Genomic DNA, 26,390 nt, shown 5'->3' on the forward strand with positions numbered 1-26,390 from the left:
TGGTTTTGTTTTTCTTTTGAAAAATAGTTGCAAACAATAATTATTTCAATACAGAGAGAATCTGTGAAGACCCATAAAGCTTTTAGGAGCAGAGATGGATGGAGCTTGCTTAGGGCCTACAGTACAGAATAAACACATGCCATCTTTATCCTCAAGTGACCATATCTTTTAGTAACATTCCATAATGCTGAGCTAAGTAGAGCTGAGACCTTAATTAGGGTAAAGAAAAGTTATGCCCTTTATGATATGAAATTAATAGGACTTTAATTGCTATCATCTGCAATGCGATTTTTCAGATTGGTTTTAATTATCATTGTGTGACTGTGCATGTGCTTTTGTAATATAAATAAGTCAACTGTTTAATTTCAATTTTTTAAAATGGAATAAGGACAAGTCTACTTGATGAACTAATGACCTTTAAACTTTCAGATATTATCAGATATGAAGAAGATGGAAAATCAATGCTAAACCTACATCTTTAAAACATGTCTGTAGTACAAGCGTGCAGTCTAGGAGAATAGTTGTTATCCTAGCAAATATCTCTGCTTAATATGGTATACATCCTTCATCATCTCATTCTTATTGCTATCACTAGTCTTTCTACTGTAAACAGTAACTTCAAACTACCCAAGCAACTCCATCCAAAAAAGCATTTAAAAAAAAAAAGCATCTTTACATCTTTCTCTTCTAAAAACATGCAACAATCCAAACACCAGTATTTTGTGATGTGCTCAAAAGGTCAACATTTTCAAAAGAATTTATGAATAGTGAGAATTCCAATTTAGGGTGCTAATTTTTTGATCCTGTAAAGAGGTTTTTGCAGAATGAATTTTAGGACTAAACAAGCCATTATCCAGACACGAGATGTCCACTGATGCACATCACTGACAATCTTCTCTGGAGATTGAAATTCACCCCTTGCTCTAGGGAACATGGTAATGCAACAAACACTGAAAACTACCACTGTGCTATCGACTCCTGCGTCACTTTCACTGCTCATCTTTCTCTCCAAGATAAGAAGCTTAAAAATTACTTTAACTCTATTTTAGGATCACACACCATGGGGCAGGGGTTCTTTTTAAAGCAGGGCTTTGTATAATTTCTTTTACTCCTTTTTTCCTCCCCTTCCTCCCCAACCCTTGCCTTCTCACCTCAGTAGAAAGAAAGCAGAACAAGAGGTTTGAGGGTTGAAGGCTTGAAGCAGGTGAAGCTCCTACTGGAGGAGAGCTCCAGGAGTTCAGAGAAAAGAGTGAGCCTGAGTTCCCTCATTGATTTGTAATTCCTCCCTTCTCTGTCCTTAGAGCAGCACAGAAATGAACCAGGAAAAGCAGTTAATTTCTGCTTCACTCTTCGCCTGAATGACTGGGCACTTCCAAGGTAACACCAATGAACTGGGCCTTTCCTTAGGGAGCCTGAAACTTCCAGGTGGGCATGGACAGCAGTGTGAGCCAACATACCCTTGGGTGGAACGGCTAAATAACTCCATGTGCACTGTTGGGCACCAACACGGAACATGCAGCAGTCAAAGCATGTCTTTCTCCTTTCAAAAACTGAACGATGGTAGCTGAGCCACACTCATACATATAGTAGAAATATTTTTAAAAAAGAAACCAAACAAACAAGCCTGAAAAAAAAGAAACAAAACAAACAAACCCAAAACCAACAAAACAACACAACAACAAAAACAAACACCTGAGTTAGGCCTAGACAAACTGTATATATCATATGTTACGGCAATCAGGAAACAGGTTTAAAAACAAAATACAAAATAACTGGCAGAAGATTTAGGCAATTGTTTGATACTGTTTCCTTTTTTACCAAGATATCAGTTAAACCTGCTTCTTTCAGTGAAACAGCACAGGTAGCAAATAAAGACAGGATCTGATCTGACTGATGCAGAAAGATGTTTTCCTTTTAAAGTAAATTCAACTGGAGTTAATGTAAAAGAGAGGAAGGAGCTCTGAGGTTAAGGTTAAGGGCAGCATCATAAGGACAATAGACTGAAAATAGGAAAAGGAAAATGTTAAGGCTGACATTAGGAAAACATTTACTATCATGAGGATGATTAGATAACGGAATAATTTCCCAAAGGAAGTTGTTGAGTCAAACACTAGAGGCATTCAAAGGAAACCTAGATAAAAACACCAGGCAATTGATCTGGAGGGCAGCCCTGCACTAATGACCCAGGAGGATCTCTCCAACTCATTGAGGATTTTCCTCTGAACTTTCTATACAATTCTGAACTTTCTATAGCAATATGTGAACAAAAGGTAAATGTAAAACATTGTACAAATCCAGAAAAGACATTGTTTTCAACTTACACATTGTCTCTCTAGTACCAATAATCTGCGCCTATATGTGCATTCATTACTTCTAAAAAAATAATGATCAGCACAGTGACACTGAGAAGTGACAGCTATGAAATGTATTTTCCAAAGAAATGACAGGAGCTGTAAAACTTGCCTTATGAAACACGATGGACATCATGAAAAAATCCAGCAAGAAATTTTCTGAAATGTCTCTATAGTCAAATCGGAAGAAGATCACAGTAAAGCTCAAAGTAACAAATTGATTAATTGGATTACAGAATGAGGAGCGCAGGAGTTTCATCCCAGCAACTGTTATCAGGATAATATCACAGCTGTAAGAAAAGCAGAAAGAATAAGCTAAGTCGAAGTCATAAAGCATTAAATTATGAAGCTCTTAAATAGAAACAGCTGTACCAGATGTTTTAGATTGCTATGTATAGCTAAATCTGAACATCTTACTGATTTCTCATATTAATCCTATGTTCTTTTAATAACCACACTTATATTACCCACGTGCAACTTCATATTTTCCCCTTATTATTACACACTGGTAATCTCTAATAAAGAAAGAACTCTGTACTAAAAAAATGTAGTTTTGACTATTAAAACCCGAGAATCTAGAATTCCTATATAGCTCTTAAAATAAAATTTCAGTTTAGGAAATGTCTTGGCACTTCCATTAATACATTACAATTTGAAAAGAAAAATTAAACATATTACAATGAAAAAAAATTTTGAAATGCATTACAACTTGAAAAAAAATGTCTTGAACCCACTCCAGTTTTTTATTACTAGAAATTTCACTTGATGACACAGTTTATAATTCTCCTAATTTCATTACACACAACATCAAAATTCTGGATAGAAACACCCGTAAATGTGAAGATCCTGAAATTCTTACCACTGTTCCTGATTGGAAAGTTTTCTATTCTATATAGCAGGTACCTCATCAGACAAAAAGAAACTGTGTACTGCATTTGTGCTGTAAAATGCATGCAGTTTGCATGCCACTCCTCCTTACTATATTCCAGAGAGTGAATATAAACTGAGAACTACATTTTAAGCGACCACACAGAAAATCAAGAAGTCCAGCCTTCAAAAATTGAAGTGTTTGCTGCTATATCTCCAAGAAGATACTGTTACACCTCTTAACTCTCCAGACAACTACAAAGTTTTCTGTATAAGAAAAAAAAACAATTATATGAGAAAGAAAGACTGAGGGAGGTAATGTGTCGGCAACCTTTGAATTTGAAAGCCCCCTTCAGTCTCAGGATATATATCTGAACTTACAGACTTGACGTTGCCAATATTTTTGAGCTTTGTTTTTAAGATGCATTACATAATCAGAAAGATGGCCTTGCTTGAACGGCAATTTTGATATCTTGATAACACAGCCTATCCTGACGGTTAGATCCTAGAGAGGCCTCAGACAAGTTTTAGATCACCTGAGTAGATGAGCACTCCCCTGAGAGGTGACCCAGTATTGGACTCTAGACCATGAACACCTGCATGGTTCTTTACTTTAGCCAACAACCACTAAAAACGAAAAACAGGGTCAGGAGCATGAATTGGAACACATGATTCCCCAAGTCCTATAAGAATTTCCTTGCCACCAAAGCAGAAGGAATCAAGAGCAAACTTCCCATAGCCTCTGCTTGCTTTGTAAATGCTGAGCAGTTGGACTCTTGTTAAATGAAATGGGTAACATCACCTTTTCCATCAAGGTTTTTAAAAGGAAAGAAATCAAAGCACTATTTTGTGAACTCAGTTCTGATCACACACTGGGGATGCTGCAAAAACAGCTTTCTGCTTGAAAACTTTGGGTTTCTGGGATTCTAGTCAGGATAAGAAAAGTGACGAGTGAGTTGTTCAGACAGTCCTGGGCATGTTCAGAAGTGTACCTCAAGCCTCCTGATGAACCACCACGTCAAATTCAGGAGCATATTAGAAACTCTCAGGGTTTTCCGGCAGTTGTAAAAGTATGTTCGGATTGCAGTTTTTCGCATTGATGATCAAGAACCATACTGCATCTATTCCTGAAAAGACAACCCAAACCTAATAGACATGTACAAGTAAATCCGTTAACTGAGAGCCAGATGACTTCTCTTCAGTATATTTGCTTTTTAGGAGACAGATGGGGACTTCAAAGCATAATGTGTGACTGAAAGTATTTGCAAAATGCATGGAGAGTTCTCCTCCATCCTGCTGCAAACCAGGAGAGTACTTGATGCCATGACTGACACTTGACAGAAAGGTCTAAAGAGGTTTTCATCATTCTAGAAAGGCTCATAAGTCTGTACAGTTCCAGGTTGATTTTAAGTGGCATTTACTCATTACTCTGTGTCATCTCTAATGCAGATGCAGCTTTATTTAGAGTGCAGGTCATTCTAAAGGATCACTATGACATTGTGTGAGCAAAATGCAAAGATCACCTTATTTCATCATCTTGTCAAAGCTGTTCTTTCCAATTTGCCCCAGATTTCTGAATGGAAAATCTAGCAACCAAGCTAAATAGATTCTGAAGTCACGAGAAGCCATTCCAGTGTGTCCTGTATGAACTGGTTGGATCTCGTATTCTTCAGAAAGGAGAAAGAGGAATTTTCACATGGAAAACCAGAATTTTCACATGGAAAACCTACACATCATGGATCAAAAGGAAGACTCTTTCCTTCTTGGATCTGTTAATATGCAGAAAATTTCACAAAAAATGACTCTATAAAATAATGCTCCCAGGGGTAATAGAAAATAATTTGCTCATTATCCGTTTTCTTTAAAGGTATTGCCACACAAGATGATTTTCCTGGGGCCTGAACTCCCAGCAGAGAGAAAGCAAGAGAGAGAGAGAAGGGGGGCTTATTTCTGAAGCCTCTGTGGCAGGTAACACAGGCAGGCTTTTCAGCTTGTCAGCATGGGTCCCATTAATAACCAGCACATCAGCATCTGCAAAGCTCAAGGAAACTCCTGACTGTGAAGGAGCTGTTCTGCCTCCTCAAGAAGCAAACCACTTCTGTCCTTTAAATCACAAAGCAAGATGAAGCTTCTTTAAAAAATACGTTCAAAATAAGAAAAAACTCCAAAAGCAAATAGTGCAAAACATACCACCTCAGACACTTTCAGACAGAGCAGGAGAGTGCCACCTTTCCTTCTCTAAGGTATGATGCAGTCTGATCTTTGGGTGGTAAAAAACTAAGGAATGTTCCCACAACAGAAAATGGGTATTGATGTACTGAAGCAGAGAAAGTATAAACCTCAGAAATACTGTATATGGAAGGAGCAAGAAAATCCATGATCCTTCAGGGATTTTGAGAGTTGAAGAGAAAGAAATAGGATCTGGGGACAAATGTTTCGTGTGGGGGATTCACATGGTAGCTGTAAGGGAAGTGTGCCAGAGAAGAAGGGATACTGGGAGGGTTTTGGATAGACCTCAGTTACAAGAAAGAGGAGAGAACACAGGGTTTAAATCCAAGGTGATCACACAGACTCAAGGAGGATGGGGAAGGAAAGGATTGTCATGGTATTCCCCTGCAGGCCAAACAATCAGAGGCAGACAAAGGTAATTACTTCCTTTAATCCAAAAATTTCTGGGCACTGACTCACTACTTCTGAACACTTGAGGGAGATGATACTTTAAACTGTAATCTAGCTTAGAGGAATGACTGTGTAAAAATATCACCTTCCTAACCCCACATATTTGGTTCCATGCATATATTAAGTCACATCTTCTAACTAGTGACAAATGATATTTTGATTACTTTTTAGTTCTCCCAGCCTTACAGAAGCAAATAGAAGGATGAGTGTGAACTCAGTTTCACCCTAGACAATACACCCAAACCTTTGAAGCACCTTGGCCTCAGCATCTCCCAAGTGCCTGGGGGAAAAAGATCAACAGGGAACTACACAGGCTACCTCTGAGTTTCTAGGGAGAGCCTCTCTGGAAAAGTAGCTGTCTGGAAGGAATATAGAGAAAATTTGACCGATATCCTAGCTGGGCCCCTAAAAGCAGAGACCACCTTTTTCTTATGTAGTCCCTAACAATGTGTTGTTCCTTACGAAGAGTAATTAAAACAACATGCTATTTTTAAATTAAAGTTCTAATATTTGAAGTTAAGAATCTAAATGATTATTACTACTGAGGAACTCCTCCTCCTCCAGCAGGTTTTCCTGCTACTGGAACCTTCATTTCTGAACACAGGCTGTTTCTTTGTTTTCATCATCTGCATCACTGTCATTCTGATAAAATGACTGCAGAAACTCTGCTCACCAGGGATACTGCAGTCACTCAGCCTGCTGAAAATCTGCAGTAGGCAAGTCACCGACCAAAATATTTACCATAAAAGGCTGTCTGCAAGGATCATGCTGTGTTTTCATGGATCAGCATCACCAGTTCTGCTTCATATCAAAGAGATCAGACTTCGGAAAAAAATTTACACCCCTACCTTTCTCAAACCACTCTAATGCAGGAGTACCTATCATTCTACACTGTTGAATATTTTATTCAGTATTGCCTTAAAAGGTTTGTGGGGTGAAGCTTCTGATAACTCCTTTGGGAGACTATGCCATAGTCTTAAAAATCCTCAGTTAAGAAATGTTTCCTGATATCCAGCCTAGATTTCTCATTTTCATCTGATTAATTCTAGTAACCCCATTGTGTTTATGCCCATCAAACACCTGCAGCCTGGTATAGCGTGTCTTGCATTTAATTGGCATTTAGATGTTCCATATATATCTATATATAGTTCTTTAATCTTTTAATTTCTCTTTCTCACTGGACTTGTGTCTCAGCATTTTGCTAAGCAGAAGAGCATAAGATGCTTTACGCTAAGCACAAGAAAAAGCATTTTGCTTTTTTTCTTTCATCGGAGCCAACAATTATTGTGTACTGAAGTAATAATGCATGAAAGGAAACTGTAACAAGCAGACAGACTTAAGATACAAAATTTAATTTTTCTATCTTCAGTGTAAACCCAAATATTTTACTAATCATATGCTTTGAGTTATAATCTACTTACTGTGTACCAAGCTTCTTGTATTTACTAATTGAGAAAGCATCAATAGTGAGTGCATTCAGTATTATAGCTGGATACAAAATGTATTTCTCAAAGCACTGAAGCCACACATAGAGCCTTTCAAACCACATCAAATGAGCAGCATCTGAAACAGAAATTCAGATAACAGATCATTTCATTCAATTACCAGCATTTTTTGCAGTACAATACCATAGAATAAATGAGGTAGCTCACATTAATAATCAGCTAACTAATTTCTGAAGCAAAGGAAATAATTCTTCTGCAAAAGAGGAATTATTTTGTTCTCTGAATTTAGAGATTGTCTGTTTTGTTGTTTATAACTGCACTCACGAGAAACACTCAGAAATGAAAAGAGATGGTACAAGTTAAATGGCAAATTCAATGTAATCTAATTACTAGTCACTATATTAAACAGCACTTTTAATGACATGATCCCACAGAGGCCCTCTCCAGCTCTGGCACTGACATGGTGGATGACCTAGGAACCTCATTTGAACTGTGCCTTTCCTTCTCCATCTTATAGTGGAGAAACACTGATCATTAGACTTGCAAAGTATCATTGACCTCATGGATAAAAAAAATCCTTTGATATCTAAAGTCTGGAGAATTAACAGGAGCTAGAAACTGTCCTATATGTTTCTCAAAGCATTTAAACAGCCATTGTAAAAATTATCTGCCAGGACCACATCATTCACCAGTAAAGAATATAGTTTTTTTACAGTAGACTTTTCTAACAAGATCACAGTGTTTAATATGAGCTTTAAACAAGAACTGAACGCTCTGTGCAATTCAACTGCTATGAGAACTTAGTTGAGCTAGGTGCAGAAACACTTGTGTACCAACAAAAATAATATCTTTATTCTCAGATGATCTCAGCTAGACAAGGTTATTGGAAAACAATGAATGCCAAAAGGCAAAACTTCATATCGACTCAGAAATTACAATATCAACTACTGAATCTCCAATACTTTTCCCTGCAGAAACGAAAATAGTTATGTATACACCTCCCACTCTCCCACACACACTTTGTCAATAAAAGGCAAAGAAGATACATTGAGTCAATAGATTTGTATGGGTCTGCATGCACAGTTCTATACTGTATAGGCTCAAAGAGAAAGTTCTGAAAGCAATCCTTCCAAATTAGCTTTAAGTCATACTTTGCCACACTCTTGTAAAAATCTGCCTTCAGAAATATGATTAACTTCTGTTTCTTGTTGTAAGATAAAAATATTTCCTTCTATTATTACCTAAAGACCACCTCCTAAAAGTTAATACACACAGCAAAATGTCTATTTTGAAACATAGCTGTTATTCTCCATTCCTCCCTCCTCCTCCTGAGCTACAAATTGCTCTCAGAGCTCCACTCAAAAACTTCATGCAGCTGCCCAAAGCCAAGCTCTGTGTAAGAAATCAAGACTGAGCAAAGAGATGTGCATATCAAGTAGACCAAAAAGAAGGTAGCTGCAGGAGCACAGAGAGATGTGTACAGACAGAATAAAAAATGAGGTCACATTCAGAGAGGGTGCAGGTAACAATGATTTGAAAATGGTTTACATCTATCTGTGGGGTATAAAAATACTGGTGGGGAGGAAGGAGAAGAAGAAAAAAAAAAAAAAGGTCTTCAGTGTCTCAGGATTTCTTTCTCACTCAATCCTGCACTACTTTCTACACATCTATTAAACCATAAGCTCATACATCTTGACCTCAGCATTTCTTCCTGTGAATGAGTTATCTCATAGGGACATCATGAGAACTGGTCTCATAATTGCTATTCTGTGGAAGGCCTGAAAGTTTTGAACACCTCATCCAGAGTCTATGAAACAAACCCAGGAATAAGCTTTTGGAATTGTCAGTACTAGCTGCTTGTTTAACTGCAAGTAATCATTCACCTCCTCAGAGCACCACACTTAACAAAATTAGGAAGTTGAAATTGAAATTCTGTGCATCTTGTTTTGTGCAGTTGTCCCTTTACTGTCCATGCCTGACAACTACTGGACACTGTCCTTTTCCAAGCTTCTCTTTCTTCACAAGCTAGGAACCTTTAAGTTTGGCTCCTACATTTTTCTTACAGGGTGAAAGAAAGACAACAGCCTGTCAGACATATCTATCAAAGCGATTACACAACCTTTTCCTCAGCCTGTCTCAGAACATGATAAAAAGCCTAAGGGACTGAAACACACACACTCATATATATATATATACCAGACTATTATTGCAATAATACTTAGGCTTCAAAGTGCAGAAATGGACCACATATAAAATGAGGACTGCAAAAGAAAGCCTGCTGCCCACAGCAGGTAGCATGGGAAGTGCAGCTGATCCCAAAGCAGAAAGAAATCCATCTGTGGAGATCAGTCTGGCAGATCTGTACCCTGAACCTTTTCAAAAGCTGAGTCATTCCATTTAGGAAAACAATGTTTTTCTGACAAATGAAGACAGATCTAATCAGGACAATGGAAAGAAATCCTACCATAGCCTTTTATGATTAAATAATGTGACAAACAACAGAACTTGTGTATTCATCAGAATTATTGATTATCAGTGAGAGGAAGTCCTCAACAACATTTTCAGATGGGCACGATCCTCAATAAGATTTATATTTCTTCCACACTTTCCTTGGCATATTGCAGTAAAAGTTAAAAGGCAACCTTGAATCAAGTCTCTTGGGTACTTTTTTCATACCCAGGCTTTGTTTGGAAACTATTAATTTTGAAAGACATGATTTAAGGAAAAAAAATTAAAAAAAAAAAAACAACAACCAAAAAAACCTTAAATCCTTATTGCATGGTGTTGCAGAGTGATCTGAACTCTTTTGTTGTCTAGTTGAAGAACAAGTCCCTCAGCAGACTGTGTTCTGACAACGCTGTCTTCAAACATCTCAGAAACATATATTGAGAATGATTAAGGTACAGAATCCATCAAGAAATGACAAGCAAGATTTTGGCTGGTAGCAAAGGCAAGATGAGAGCTGTAGGGGGAAAAAGAAAGCTGTGCTTCACAAAGTGCACTGTCTGCTTGCAGAAATAACTGTATCAGAACAGGAAATCAAATCTTGACATACCAATACTTGCATGTATCAAGGCACTACTCACTGAAACCAGCAGATATTAGCAAGAACAAATCTTCAAGAAATTTTCACTGTTCCTTTCCATTTTAATGTTTCTCTAAAAGTGTTCTGATGGAAATTAGAACTCAAAGTTGCACTACCCTTGCTGTTCGAATTAGATATGTTAAAAAGCAGAAAAAATTCTGCTTCAGTTTCATCAGTCACTGAAGTTTTTAGATTATATAAAATGCCAGTGTACTAAGCATGAGCTATAACATATCAAGCAACACAGAAAGTAGCAGTACCTAATGTAAAAGCAAACGGCAGGTCAGACAACGCCTTGTGAAAGGCCACTTAGGGCCAGTAAGGTGATTAAGGGACAGGAGCATTTGACATAGGAAGAGAGGCTCAGAGAGATGGAACTGGTTAGCCTTGAGAGGAGAAGGCTCAGGGGGCATCTTATTAAGGCCTGATAGGGTGCATTTTGGGGTTATAAATACCTGACAGGGAAGGTAAAGTTGATGGAGCCAGACTGTTATCAGTAGTGCCCAGTGACACGACAAAAAGAAATGGGCACAAACTAAAATTCTATTTATTTCAACATAAGAAAAAACACAGAACCAAAGCAACCTTTCTTATTGTAAGGATGACTGAATGGTAGAATAGGTTGTTGATAGAGGTTGTGAAGTTTCCATGCATGAAGATATTCAAAACTGGACAGAGCCCTGAGCTGACTATGCTTTGAGCAGGGGCATTGGACTAGACAATCTCCATAGGTGCCTGCCCAGCCTCAGCCCTTCTGTGCAGTGTCTCAGAGGACAATTTTTACAGGTTCACAGATTTGCTAGTAATCAAGAAGGAGAAAAAGTGGAAACGATGGGCTATGCATGCTGTTTGAAAGAGAAAAAGAAAGCATAATTTATTCTCCCTGCTGTGTTCCTTCTAAATTTATTTCTATAAAAACAAAGACAAGCTGCAAGTCATTGCATCCATTGTTTAGAAAAAGATTTTATTACAAACCTCTTACTTCCCGTTGCTGATGCTCTTTGCTTTTAAGTATGGGGTGGGAGATCCACAGCCAGGGGTGATGCTTACGAAGCTGAGGAAGTAAGTAATGGGTTACAAATCCCACAGTCCATGCTAAAGCAAACAGGACAATGCTGAGAAATGGCTGCGCCAAAAGAGAAAAAAAGAAACACAATTAAAATTTGTAAAGGACGTTTTTATATAAAACTTTTTTTAAAAGACATTTTTAACAGTTCCTATAATTATATTTTTGTAAAACTAATTTTTATTCCTATGCTCAAACTCTCTGACTCCACAGGTGGATATGGATTTTGAAATATGCATTTTGCACAGACAATTAACCAATGTTTTCATCCCTAATTGGAGGAATAAAGCCAAGTGATGAGGCTTATTCATTCTGTCCCCCAGGTTCCGTATCATAAAAGAGCTGTGGATATGCAGAGCTTTAAGGAAAGATATGTCAAATATGCAATACTGAAATTAATACAAATATCCATAAACTAAGTGCCTTGCACATAATTGAAAATACATTTTCCCTAACTTCTCTTCCCATAATTTCTAATCTTTCCAGTTAAAGCACCCCGTGGTTAAAGCACCCTGTGGTTTTGCATAAAACAGAGAATACCTTGGGAGGGGGGGCGGGAGGAGAAAAGGGGAAAAAAAATAGGACAAATACACACCCTTAACGATAGAAACACAGTACTGGCACTGACAGCAAATGACAGAACAGCAGCTGCTGTGCAGACAATCAGATCCGACTTCAGGATTTCTTTCTGTGAAGGTAATTATTTTATACAAAATTAGCAAGCCAATACTATTTTAACCAAAGTAAAACAGCTCTGTTCTCAATTACTCATAGTCTGCATTATGATAAGGCTAATCAGCACTGCCTGACACAAAAGTATTTTCTCCACTCTGCTTTGGGAAATTATTTCTTTCACACCAGGTTTGTCAGAGTAATCACATTTAAATTCATCACACCTCATTTTAAATTACGTTTTTCAATAATGTAGTTTTAAGATTGCAGAAATTAAAGCAATAATTTTTCATACCCAGTCCAATTCTGTCTAAGGAATGTAACTCTTACATTATGACTTTTTTAATTCAGGGAATCAAAACTCTGGTTCCATTTCCTGTGAGCATTAAGATTTCTTCAGATTCACTTTCTGTTGCATTACTGAATTGACTCATGCTTTTCTGTAATGTCTTCAGAGACACAAAGTTAATATATTTATTATATTCTAAAGTGACATGTCCCATCCTCTGATTTTGTGTATCGGAAGCCAAATTTTGGCAAAATTTTATGGATTTCAGACAAGGCTTTTTTCTAGTGTCACTGAATGATAATAAAAGGACATGTCTGCCTTTACATAGAGATCTATAACTAGGGTAGGAGTAATTCTGTTTCTAAAGATTGGAAAATATCACTGTCTTCCCAGCCCATTTTTCTTGTGATTAAAATGTCATTCTCAGTAAACAAATAAACAAGATAGCTTGCCATCTGTGCAGTCTTCTGAATTGTACTTCAGAGGTGACCCAAATGTCTTTGTGAGTAAATGAAAATCTTGTCTTAAGATTTATGAGAGGGGTATTTAAGTTCAGCACTCAATACTACTGCTAAGTTATCAAATGTGTAACTATTTGTAGGTTTTGGTTTATAAACTGACACTTTAATTCAAAGACATTTAGAAACAACATGTGAAATGCAACACTTCTGTTAGAAGCTCATCTGATTTCCCGGTGCTGCAATCTAGGTAGTCTTCATGTACCTCATCAGAGAAAAAGAAAGAAAACTAAATCAATGATGGGATAGCAAACCTACGGCTAAGGGAGATAAGAAAGCAAGCAGAACAACTGAACAACAGAAGGGCTGCAAATTACAAGGGAAGCTGGTAGCAACCACTATATTTAGTCTGCCTATCACTCCCTGCTATGAAAGATGCTTCCCAGTAAAAGGTCACAGGCATCAGCACTTCTACTTACAGCAGCAGGCCTTTGAAATTCAGTGGGACTAAAAAGCCTTCAGGCACAAGAAGTACTTTTGCTATGTCCCAGGAAACTCCAGTCGGGTTTAGCCGAATTCTCAAGCCATCACCACTGTCATTCCCTCTCCCAGGCTGTACACAAGCATGTAGCTCCAAAAGAACAGCTATGCCCTCTCCAGACAGCCCTGTACTCTGCACAGACTGCAGGTGGGAAGGTGTTTGAGCTGAGTTAGGTTTTCCTAACTCTTCCCAACCATTTTTTCAAAACATAACCCTTGCTGCATTTGCTTCTTGGCCACTGTATGCAACACATGACAGGAGGCACCTAACAGGAAAGGCCTTCTCTTATCCCTGAACAAACTTTTGATCCCTGCCTGTCCCCACAGGTCCTATCCATTTGGTTTACATTGTCTCCCTAGTAAATTGCATATTCACCTTGAGTTCAAGTGGTTTAAATATGTGGAGCAGTACTGAGAAATCATGGTCAAAACCCTCATTAAGATGGACAAGGGAACTATTTCCATTACATGCATTGGTAATAATTGCTTTTTAAGCTTTCCAAATATTTTAAAAGTTGTTGCATACAAAATCTATGTGAGGCAGCAGTCTTTACCTTGTAAAATTCAGCATCTGAGAAAGTTAAGCAGTCCTAGATTTACATGGCACTGTCTCAGCCCTTTTGTGAATACATATTATGAAAAGTCTCGATCAAGTATCATTCTCTGCACTGCTGAATCCAACTGCTCAATCTAAACTAAGCTTATAAGAACAAGAAACACACACAAATGGTATTTTCAAGCTCTTCTGTACAACCAGAAAGGACTACTATTAAAAATAGTTATTTATCTAACAGGTGACTGAAGAAGCTGCCACTTTAAAGAACTACATCAAATACTAAGAATTTAGCTGTAAAATCAGCAGAATTTACAATAATGGGCATTTTGGGAATAGGTGGTATGCTAACATCCCATTCTGTGCCAGGTAACCAAAGAGAATCTTTTCAAAAGACTTCATTCAGAAGAGAATGTGTTACACAGAACATATTGCACTGGACTGGTATTGCCCACCTTTCCCATCTTTGAGTTTGTGAGTGTTCTTTTTAGGGTGCTCTCGCTGCTACTGCCACATTACCAATCCCATACGGGAAAAGGCCTGTGTTTTTAAAGCAGTAATTATTATTCAGGTATTCAACCTCAAATTTGACAACTGCATTCTAAGTCTGGCAACATCTAAAGCGTTAAAGAATCATATATGCCGAGGCATGCCATTTTGCCCTTGCACATAACTGCTTCAAAATGTAGAAGTACTGCTCAGCTGCTGATTTGCACAATTGTCCCCACAGGAGCTCCTTCTTGATGTGGCAGACATTTTCAAACTTCTCACAAAATTCAGGGGTTTTGCCTTCTAAAACAAACCTGAGCAGCAGTCGCTCTTCTTTCATGTCATGGCACAGCAGTCAGGCCCTCCAGGAAAAGGCTGACCCTGGGCAGTTACCTCTCTGGCTGAGAAGGATTTAGAGCTATCTTCCAAGAGAAGGACTTGGACATCTACCTACAGGCTGCTGTGGATGGGTCTACAGCTTTCATCCTTAATGCTGAATGCAGATATCGTCTGCAAAGCACGTGCCTACCTTGGACACAACTCTGTTCCACATCCTGCATTCAGACCTAACTGTCTAAAGCAGGATTTTGGATTCCATTCCCAGAGCCAGGCATTTATTGTTGAATAGCCCTACGATGTGATGCTTGAGTCCTTCCTTGAAATTTGTTCAACATGGAAAAGTTAAGTTCTGACCACAGTTAAAATCTCTACAGTGAGAGATAATCAGTTACAGCTGGGGATGCAAGCAGGTGTTCTTTTTTTTTTTCTCCATTTTACACTCAAGGGAAAAAAAGAAATCCCAAATCAACTTAGCTACATTTGATGTGTCAGATTTACAAGCAGAATATACTATAGCAATGCATTTTTTTTTAATTATTATTTTCAATCATGCTTTTGGAGCTTTGTACAAATCCTTTTAGTAGCTATCTAAATGTTTGTATTAAAGGCCAGGAAGGAAGCTGAGTTTGAATGTAATGCATTAGCACCCTCAGGCCACTGGTTAATCTAGTAATCAGCCATGTGGATGCCTATAGAAATTAATTATAATGGTAGGAAGCTCCATTCTCAAAGTTGAATGGTCAATTATCCATCACAGCTGCTTTATAATTCAGGCTTCCAAAGCTGGCAATTCTTGCACAGCTATTCAAGCAAAGGAAAATAGGAAAGGTCATGTAACTAAACATTAGAGATGCTGTATTTATTATTCCTAACATCAACGCAAAGCCACTACAGAATACAACATATTAATTTTCAGTATTAACTTGGTTTGCTTTCAGCTTCTTGAGAAGGTGATTTGATTCAAAAAAAATTAAAATGGGTCTGTCTTACGTACATTATGTAGAACACACGTCTGTATATAGACCAGGGCAAGACTGGATGTTGTGCTGCATCCTGCCACCTCTTGACACCCCACTGACAGGGTTAGGAATACCCTTTTGTAGAAAACTCCAAGAGGAAAAAACTAACTACCACCATGAGATCCCCTTCAAACTTATTGTTTCACCCTCTTCCTGAATTGTTTGAAGATCTCTTTGCAAAAGTTATGGAAACTATTTAAAATTGGCTTTTAAGACTCAGCTGAGTCTACATCCTAAACACAATTGTTGTTGCTGAAGCAAGTCAGCAGAGACCGTGGCTTGACTGTGCTTCTCAAACTTGAGGCACGTGCATTTTCTCCTGCCTCAATTCCTCCCTCCTTGCACTGCACTGAGATAGCAGTGGGAGTCTCCTGCCAAACTGGTTAGTGTTTAATCAAGACACAGGTACCAGATAATGCAGGGGTTCGACAAAGAGCCTGCATTAATCAGAAATTGCCATCTCTTTCTTCAAGAGATTTCCCAATGTGGAAGAATTAGCACTGCTAATTGATACTGTAAACAAACACATTTGCTTACAGTTTTTATACTGAGCAAGGGAAGCCTGGACAGAGGGGAAAAAAAAAACAAACACCAAAACAAAACAATAAAACCCCACAAAGGCAAAAACTAGCAAGTTCCAGCTACAGTAAAGGAAAGCAGCCTCTGTCTATAAGCAGCAGCGTGGAGTATCAAATGTACAGAGCAGAGAAGTGCCAAAATTCCCTAAACCAGGTACATCCTGGAAAGTAAATGGCTCCAGGAATCCCACTTAAAAATAAAACAAAACAACACCAGGAAAACACGACATGAATGTGTGTTGGATTTGTGACTGATGGGTTTTAGTAGCAGGGGGATACAGGGTTGGTTACAGAAGCTCCCCTGGCTCCAAGTTGGACCTGCCTCTGGCCTAGCTGAGCCAATCAGTGACAGTGGAAGAGCCTCTCTGGTAACATATTTAAGACGAGTTCCTCAGTGGGGAAAATGTATGGGAGTGAGCTTTGTAGAGAAAGAAAGGTCTTACCACTGATTCTCTCATCTTTTCTGGGAGTGGATCTGCTGGTGAATCTTCAGATTGTTGACGTAGATAGTGAGGGATATATTTGCATTGAATAAGGGACCTGTTGTAAAAAGAAAAAAATCCTAGTTAGGATACTTCTGACTGTATTTAACAGGTATCAATATTCCTGGGTGGCAGAGGAGGAGGAACAGCTTCAGATTTTCTTCCTCACGTATGCAGTAGCTATCTTATCTCTGTATAGCTGGGGATTGACACAAACCAGCTCTACCTGTGATCAGGGTAGAACTTCCTCATCAGAATTTTAATGAGTTTCAGCAGTCCAATAAATGTGACTCAGTCATGTAGAGGAATGAGCAGAGAGGATACTGTTGCATTCATGCACTTTACTAATGTTTCAGCTCAGCTGAAACCAATATGGGAGTTGTTCAGTCCCACATTACAAAGGCCAAATAAGCTATTCCTGCATAAATTGTACATTAATCCTCAGTTCAAGATTTATGTGCTACCTCCTCCTCCAACTTGAAGTATATGCCACAGGCCATCCCTTAAATACTTTCCCAATCTCCTTAACTTCCTTTAATTAAGTTCAGAGCTGTTAAAAAAGAAAAAAAAAATCTTAAACATCTTTTTTTAAGGATCATACATTTTTATGATTGCACAATAAAAATATATTATAAAATACATTATTCTTAATATACTGAAAAACAATTTCAGATGCTGAAGATTTGATTAAGAACGTTATGAAATCAGCAACTAGATTTAAAAGTTAAAATGTATGTAATGGTTTAGGATTGTATTAAACTTATGTTTTAAGGAAGGACAAATTTCCGTTTTATTAAAGAAGTTAATGAACTGGTGTGTCCTTCCTGGGGAGTAAGAGAGAAGAATACATTTAAATTAATTCAACATTGAAAGAGCTCACACTTCCATGCTGATTTGCAATTTACCTGTGAATATTTTACTCCAAGGCAAAACAAATCTCCTTAACACAGCACACAGCTTCACTTCCATACCCAGGTTCCATACTGTAACGGTCGATGAATTACATGCCCCCTACACAAAGCCTGATCCAGGTCTTATTGACAGTAGGCTTTGGATAAAATTAACAACAATAGACATAAGCAGTTCTCGTTGCTTTGCCATATCAGAATCGAGTAACTTAAAAATATCAGATACTCTGAATCCTCCGTATGGTCAAGAAGGAATCACTCAACTCTTTAGTAAGATTTACTGGGATGCCAACAGTCTACTAGAACCCTATATCCTCTCCTCCCTACTCAGAATTCTTCTCCTTTTCCCACGTTTCCCTCCTCAAATATAATACTGAATAGCCTAAAAAGCCCTCCACTTCCCCCTTCTCTCTCCTGCAGTACAGAATTTTGCATCCAAACCCCTGACCTACCATATGCCTACTACAACCTTGTTGCACTAAAAAGCCTCACCTCAAGATACACACAACACACCTCATGAATCAAAGAGCAGAACCTGTGGGTTTCCTCACAGGCCCTCTGCATTGTTCTAAGATCAGACTGAGCTGCCTGTGAAGCAGAAGCCCAGGTGGCATGGTGATACCAGTTGTACAAAACTCGCTTGCTTAACTCCTCAGCTATATACAGATGCCCAGCTTCTTGTAGACCAGCACAGCCCCCACGGCAGCACAGTTTCCACAGGAAAACTCATGTCTGCGATCCTTGAGCTATGGAACTCTCTCACACCACCTCAACCCGTAGGTCACAATGTGGAAACTTCTCCCTTGATCTCTCGTTTGCAATGTCGGCTCTGAATACACACTACCTTTCCTCAGCTACCTCTGGCAGACTGTGTCAGAGCAGAAAAGGAAGGAGTTAATCTCAAACAGAAAGGCACAGCCTACTGACAGTGACCCTCAAAGAGCTGGAATTGAGCCATCTTCCCAGCACATCAAATGTCCTTTCTCCTTGCCACAGTGCTATGCAATGCCTATTCTGCAGCCTTAGGAGCCTGAGCACCCCCTCAACTAAATCAATATCCTCCAACATGGCAAGCACACAACTTCCTGGCAGGTGAAAGCTGCTTCAGAGAATCTGGATACTGCTGTTTAAAGAGCACCAGCCTTCCTGGCAATCTGACTGCAGCACTTCATTTATTTACAGGACTGACACCAATCAGGCAGAAATGGCAAGGAATTTCCATTTCACCACAGTACTTTTGGGAGACAAATCCTGTGGGTCTGAACCCAGGCATCACTGGTTGTGTGCTGTGCAGAGCAATCAATAAATAACATTTGCAGGCAACTTACATCAGTACAGATGGGTCACTGCTTTGTCTGCTGAGGTGATAAGAAAGTGCAACTAGCAGACCACAGAAAGCAGAGAACAGCGCTGGAATGTGTTGTGCATCCCAGGGTTCCTTAACAGAAAGACAGAAAAAAAAAAAAATGTATTTGCAAGTTAGGAAGGCAAAACTTAAAAAAATTTAAAATTAAGTAGGCTAAGCCATACATGGAGTGTTAAATGCACATGTAAATTTGCACACCATCTACCAAGGACTGAAAATCCTTACTCATATCAAAGTCTATTACTGTGAAAAAGACTGCGATTAGAGGCATGTTTTGTGATCATATTATGTAATTCCTCTGTAATCAGCATTTAGCTAGGAAACCACATGAAAGGCAGGTTTTCTTTCCTCTTTAATGAAACACTAGAGGCAAACTCTCATTAAAATGAGATGAGAGTGAAATGAACTGCACTGTATTTGTCTAAGCTCTAAACTGATATATAGTTACTTGACCTGTGGCCAGATGACAAGCAATAAATGCCAATGTCACCTAAATCAGGCAGTAGGGTACACTTTTGCCATCTCACTCTGAAATCTTCCTGCTGCTTTGTACGTTACAGAGAGATTCTCCATCTTTTGCTTGAAAATTTTCACAATTTGTACAGGATCAATATTTTCACAGAATAAAGTAGGTTTACTGGTCTTATTTTACCCAGTGATATGCATGATTTCTTAGAAAAACTGACTCATATTAAAAAAATGCTCCATTTCTTCCAGACTCAATGAATACCCAAGTAAGACAAACTAATCTTCTTTTAAGGGACAAACATCCAACCAACTGCAAGATGAGGTTTCTTTGGAATTGAACCCTGAAATTCTCATTATCCTAAAAGTAGTATCACAGAAGTGAAATTTTAATTCCAAGAATCATTTCGCTCACATCATATTACTGAACATCACAAAGATAAAAGAGAGAAGCATCTAGTTCTATCAAGCAATCCTACTCAAAACAATCTTTAAAAACAAAAGAGAAAGTTGCACAGTATTACTGAAGAAATCCAGCACCATTTGTTTGACAGGTTCAACTTTGCCATCCAATTCCACTCTTCATTGTTCCAGTCAGAAATTTGTATTCTTAAAAGCACTGAAGAAAACTAACTGAAGCCAAAATGTTCTGAAAAAGGCTGAATCACAGCCTACTGAAATATCCATCATGTTTCCAGGGCAGTACAAGTGTATACAGATCCACCCAGCAGCTTGTAGTGCATGACTGTCCCTTCACCCTACAACTTCTTTTGAAAGTTTTTAACATCCTGTAAAGAGCCCAGCAATATAGCTGGTATTGAAATGTATCAGGAGTCAGTTTGATAAATCATTCTGCCTGCCTTCTACTGTAAAGCTGCACATGGCTGATTCCCCATCTTCATGTCTCAGCAACTCTTTACTTCCTTATTTTCTCTATATTACACACAGCTTCTGTGTTAGGCTGGCCTGCGCTCCAGTTCCAAACTGGAGTTCCAATCATTGCCCTGTCAAACCTCAGCTGTCAGGGAGCTTCCAGGGAGCCAGGAGAAGGATAGGTATCAATATTTGCTGTGTGCCTAGAGAGCAGGCTTTTCCAGAATAATTTTACACAATGTTGTACAAAAATACAAGAATGAACAAAGGTGTCACTTCTCTGATATCAATGTGATGTACCCTGCTCCATTTTGTCATTTTCCTCCCCCACTAATGATGCCTGGTAGAGCTTTAAATTAAAAAGATGAAAAAAAACAATATAGCTGATAATTGGACAATGATTCTTCTCAGCGGGAAAACAGGAATGACAGATTTTAGTCTTGGAAGGTGGTATTATCTGTCATACCAGACAGGGAATTTGACTTCCTCCTTCACCTCATTTGCTCAAGGTGACACATAGTGCTTTCACATACAGTTTTGAATTTGATGCAGATGCTCACGTAGTCATTTTTAAAACAAGTGAAATAGACTTACAGGGTTAAGGATGAAAGTGATAAGTTACAACAGACCCGGTGGTCAGGGGATAGCATTCCATTCCAATCACAGAATCGCCTAATCCCAAAACAATCCACTAAAAAGGAAGATAAAGGTGTCTTTGAACTTATGAGCCTTTTATCACTGGTAGAGGTGGAGACTCAAACCTACTTTTTAAAAAGCAGTGATAGTAGTTTTCTGTCCTACATAATCTATCTTTTGTGCTTCTTTCCTCGCTTAAAAATAAAAATAAAATGCAAGTAGCATACTTACTTTTCAGCAATACACTCAAATCACATGTCCTACTCCAGAGACAAAAAGCATTCTGAACAGAGAGCCATTTGTGGAAAGCAGAAATTCTTGTTATTACTTTTTTTCCTTCAGAATATTCCTCTCAGCTCAACAGAGACTGCAGACTGCTGCAGTGTTAGCACTGAAGCTGGAGGAGTTTCCATATTGGCTGGCTTTTTAAAAATGGAGACAAAATACAGTTCTTCACAAAGCACCCACACCTCCTGATTTTCCACTCTCTCATGTTTTCATCATTATTCATAAAATGGTTTGGGTTGAAAGGGACCTTTAAAAGTCATCTAGTCCAACACCCTCCAATTCAACAAATCTTTCTTTGGTCTTTCCTCTTAACTCCACTCCCCTGCTTCATCATGGATCTATACGCAGGACAGCTGTTAAAGGTCAGCTGTTCCACATGTGTGATGGTAAATTGAAAGAAATACTATCAGCCTATTTCTGAATGTATAAAACACTTGCAGAATGAGATTATAAAAGGGAATCCTCCTCATCCTCAAAGGTACAAGAAAATGGTAACAACAACTTGTCCTCTACAAGGTTAACTATAAGCTCAACTGTATTACTATGAATGCATGTTTTCAGTGAACACTAACAACCAGGAAACATGAGTTATTCATGAGCCTCTCGGTACACTGGATAGAGACAAATTCTAAGGAGAGATGTCCACCAGCCTTATCCTCCCATCATCCATGGAAAACAAAACATTACCTTCCCAGAAGAGCTCCAAAAACTTGACAAGTGATAAGCTACTAGAATACAGATGTCACTGCCCATTCTAAGCAATGCTCTGTTTCTCTGCACTCCCAGCTGCTATCTATGACCATGTTTTCATTGCTGAAATTTAAAATCCATAAGGATGAGCCTGATCCAGGCATGTGCATGTGTGTGTGCACACACCTTATCCAGCAGGGCCCTGGTCTGGGACTAGGATTCCTCGGCTAGAGAGTAAGATGAGCAACAACTTCAGGCAAGGGGATATGGATACTTGTATTTCACATAATTTTGAGTTTATCCTAAACAAAAAGTGCAGATTTCTACATTCCTAAACAGTGACATACTTCTGTAAGAGTAACTCTGGGCCATATGTAACTCTGCAGGCACAATTTACTTTTTCTGTTATATCTGGACAACAAGTTCTTATTATACACAGAAAACTAAGCACATAACTATTGAAGTTATGTCTACAGTGTGGGTCTGACTATGGCTGCAAACATCACTCAGTGAAACACATATCTGACAGTTCTGTCCAAAATTAACACTCCTAACAGCTCTTGCGTGAACCTCAGGGATCTCTAAATTGGAAAGTACATAAAATTGATGAGCCTTGTCTTCAAAACCTCCAACAGGGCTGGAAGTATTTTATGTGGTAGAAACAAAGCTGCCTAATAATCCCATACTTCTGCTTTTGGTCACTTACACATATGGGAATTCTGTTTATACACACGGGCTCATTCAGTGCTGTTTAGAAATTTATTTGGGCATTCTTAGCAGATTGGAGGAGACATATGCTTACAGTTCCTTCCTATTATAAAACCCTAAGACAAATATTTCAAAATTATTAGTGCACAGCTAAAGCCTGAATTGTTCAAAGCAGGAATCAAGAAGCACTGTTATTCTGATTAATGAGTTTAAAACTCATTAAACAACAAAACAAGCTGCATCAGTGTGAGCTGAGAATGGTTTAAAATACACATAGGATTTGTGGTAAGTGTCCATTAAAGCGATAAATAAGCTACCAGAAAACACTTCCTTCAGGTGTAAGATAATGGGAACAATACAACTTTCATTTAAAAAAAATACACACTTAAACAGAGCTGGAGGAGGCAGCAGTGCCACATAGGAACACATTCACATGCATTTAATTTTTCTGACCCAGATCCAAAATCTGACATTTTTCCAGCCTGATTAAGATAAACCACAAGTTCCTTGAGCAGTTTCCAAACAAAAAAGCTGGATGACAAATGTTTATCTGGTTTTGGATAAGTTTCAAATTCAAAGTAGCTGATTGGAACAAAGTTTAGAAGAAAAGGACTGACTGATTCCAGAAACCTTTGGGGATGTGCTCTTCTGCCCCACAGCGAAACACTGATAGGCTGGAATGCTAAAGACTGATACCAAGATGGCTAAATTCCAGAGTGAATATTTGTGGAAAAAGTAGGAGGGCATACCTGACTCTTTTTTAAAATATCAGTTAAATATTTGGGCACAGGCCACAAAACAGATGGAGTGGGAGACAAAAATCAGCACATCAGGCAATTCTAGCAAAGTGAAAAGATGGCACAGAAGTTCCTTGTGTCTCAAATCTGATGGATGTAATATCTCAAAATAAAAACACCTCCTTCAGGAAAAAGAGATAACCCTGTCATATATCAAAGCTAAGGTAGCTATAACAGCTCCCCAGATTACAGGACTGAAGCTGAGATCAGAAATAAAGCCAGGCTGAAGTGAACGCGGATAATTTTAAACTAAACTCAGTCACCCAAAAGCTTCAAAAAAGTAGCAGCCTGAAAAATTGCTGCAATTACATGTAACAATGCCAGGAATGACCAAAAGAGATGATAAAACCACATTTAGGATTTAGAGCTTCTTATTAAATAAAAGTAAATGAAAGTTCATAGAGGACAATGGAAAGAACTAGAATAAGGAGTGATGATATCGTTAAACAGACGCCTGGGAGATAAAGAGGATCTCCAAGCAAGCAGTAGAAACTCATGTCTCTGCAATTCATAAGTAAGACATTTAACTTCTCTCTTGTCTGAAATCAAGTACACAGTATTGTATGCAAAGCTGGATAAGGAGCTGATGTCATATCACTCATGACAGGGACGTGTCATGAGATAAGATGTATGAAGAGATGCTTTATAGCACCTGAAAACTGTAGCCAAACCACCTTTCCATCACTAACAAAAATCTGTCCAGGTGACTTTGCATCATCATCAGAGCAAATGACTGCTGCCCACCAGCTATGTCAGACAGCAGCTCCTCTGACTGACAACAGCTATGAACAGTGTCCTGTCCATCAGTCCTCAAACACAAATAAAACTTGGAATTCCAGCTATTTTTTGCTTTGTTTTTTATTTTTTGTTTGTTTGTTTTTTGGTTGGCTGGTTTGTTTGGGTTTTTTTTAGAAATCCACTGTTAATGCTTTAGAGGAAATACTCTTTACTTTCTACTGTCAAAAATTTTGAATTTTTTTTTTTTTAGTTTGACAGCTTTAAACAAAAAGAAAACTGGTCAGCACTACCAGAGGAGGACCCAGCAAACTGCAGATCCACAGTTCCTCCACACAAAGATCAAGCAAGGGCAAAGCTGCCAAGAAGCACTCTGAGAAGGGTAGCTGATTACTTGGTCACAGCAAGTGGGACCACCTCACTTCTCAGTCACCTCCAGACAGCATGTCCTTTTTCCTCCTCCAAGCGACCGACACAACTCAAACACAGGTCTCCTCATCATGAGATGAGTTTGCATCTGGCCTTGTAACAGACTGGCTTTTATTTTAGTTGTGTGGAAAGCACATGTTTGGTCACACAACACCCCATGTCTCCCAGGTGAGGAGTACCCAGCCACTCCCCAGAACACACCATATGCTTCTGATCAAGTCCTGTAATGGGACACGTAAGCAGCCTGCCACATGTTCCAGCCTGCACATCCCCTATTAGCACAAGACAAGACATCTGGCCATCCTCTTTTAGGTGATATGTGCATTTTAGCCACGAGAGCAAAACATTTCTAGTCATGCAATGACAAAGATTCTGCAAGGTCATTCAGAAAGAGTGCCAGGGCCAGATGAACCCATTTGGTACACCAAATTTTGTCTGCAGATCACAAGAGGAACTCTTAATTGAGAATACTGTATAATAATTTTCCTCAGATAGCTTATCCGAACAAAAGTCAATAACAACTACTAAGTTACACTAATGATACAGCTCTACCACAGCTGCTTTTTCATAGAGATTCTCACTTGGCATTGTACAACACAGTACAATAGCAAAATCAGTCTGGACAAGGCACAGGATTTCAGTACAGGCCTGTTTGTCCCGCTTCTCAGTGTTTATAGTCACATGTTAAAAGTTAACTGGAGTACTTACACTGTTTTGTAGACATACCAAAAAACAATTGCTAAAGTCTTACTTTTTTATTTTTCCAAAATTGGAGATCTATAGCAAAGAATTAATTGCTGTGAATTTGCTCTTCTAAAATAACTTCAAAATTCAACTGCAACTGAATCAAATTTATTGTACATACACATATACAGTTTCTGTTCTAAAAATGAACAAGAAAAAGTCAAGAACACAAAATTATGTGATATTCTTCTAATGAACTTCTTCAGGAATTCTTTCCTTTTGGAATAATTAAGGGAAATGATGCTCAACTATTTCACCCTGTAAGATAATTCTTAAAACACAAGAACCACTTAAGGAAGGAGAGGCTCAAGCATGATACCACTGGAATGAGTCTTCTACCTGAATGTTCGATGTGACCAATTGTTCACCAGTAAAAAGCACACAACCAGTTAGAGATCCCTTCTCCTCTGCAGTTTATTTCACAAATGGAACTCTGCTAGTTACACCTGCAGAGCTGTAAGATGTTCTGCCAGTAAACAGAGTTTACATTTGAGGATGCTACATTTCAGCCAAGAAATAAGCTTTGCGACCCAGAAATCCCCTGCCAAAGAGAGTCTATCAAGTTTCCCTGACCTGAATCTTTTTGATTAGGATGATTTTTTGACCTCCATAAATACTGAAATTTTTTTTTTACTTTTAGTAAACTTTTTGCCAAACTGACTAAAAGTAAAAACAGTAAAATAAAAATACAAAATAAAGAATAGCTGTGAAGTGCAATTGTGGAAGAGATGTCATTTCAATCTTGAAGAAAACCATGTATTCATCACCATTGAGCAAACACCTTGCTGAAACAGATTATAGCATTTGCTCAGTTTTGAGTCAAAGCCTGTAATTTCTAG

The 26,390-nt window shown here is 38.4% G+C and overlaps 1 protein-coding gene across 1 annotated transcript in view; it reads right to left on the bottom strand.

Annotated features, from left to right (window-relative positions):
• The window catches only part of PCNXL2 (pecanex-like 2 (Drosophila)), a gene marked incomplete at its 5' end in the record, with an annotated part of 143,433 nt that overhangs the window by 65,816 nt on the left and 51,227 nt on the right, over positions 1–26,390 (bottom strand). Inside the window, 6 exons of the mRNA XM_008939937.1 lie at positions 2,464–2,641; positions 7,319–7,460; positions 11,403–11,553; positions 12,089–12,181; positions 16,874–16,970; positions 19,149–19,258. Coding sequence (XP_008938185.1) covers positions 2,464–2,641; positions 7,319–7,460; positions 11,403–11,553; positions 12,089–12,181; positions 16,874–16,970; positions 19,149–19,258 — 771 coding nt within the window. The remainder of the gene's footprint in view (positions 1–2,463; positions 2,642–7,318; positions 7,461–11,402; positions 11,554–12,088; positions 12,182–16,873; positions 16,971–19,148; positions 19,259–26,390) is intronic.

The sequence above is a fragment of the Merops nubicus genome, unplaced genomic scaffold (assembly GCF_000691845.1).
Source record: "Merops nubicus isolate BGI_N331 unplaced genomic scaffold, ASM69184v1 scaffold4265, whole genome shotgun sequence".
NCBI classification, from domain to species: Eukaryota; Metazoa; Chordata; class Aves; order Coraciiformes; family Meropidae; genus Merops; species Merops nubicus.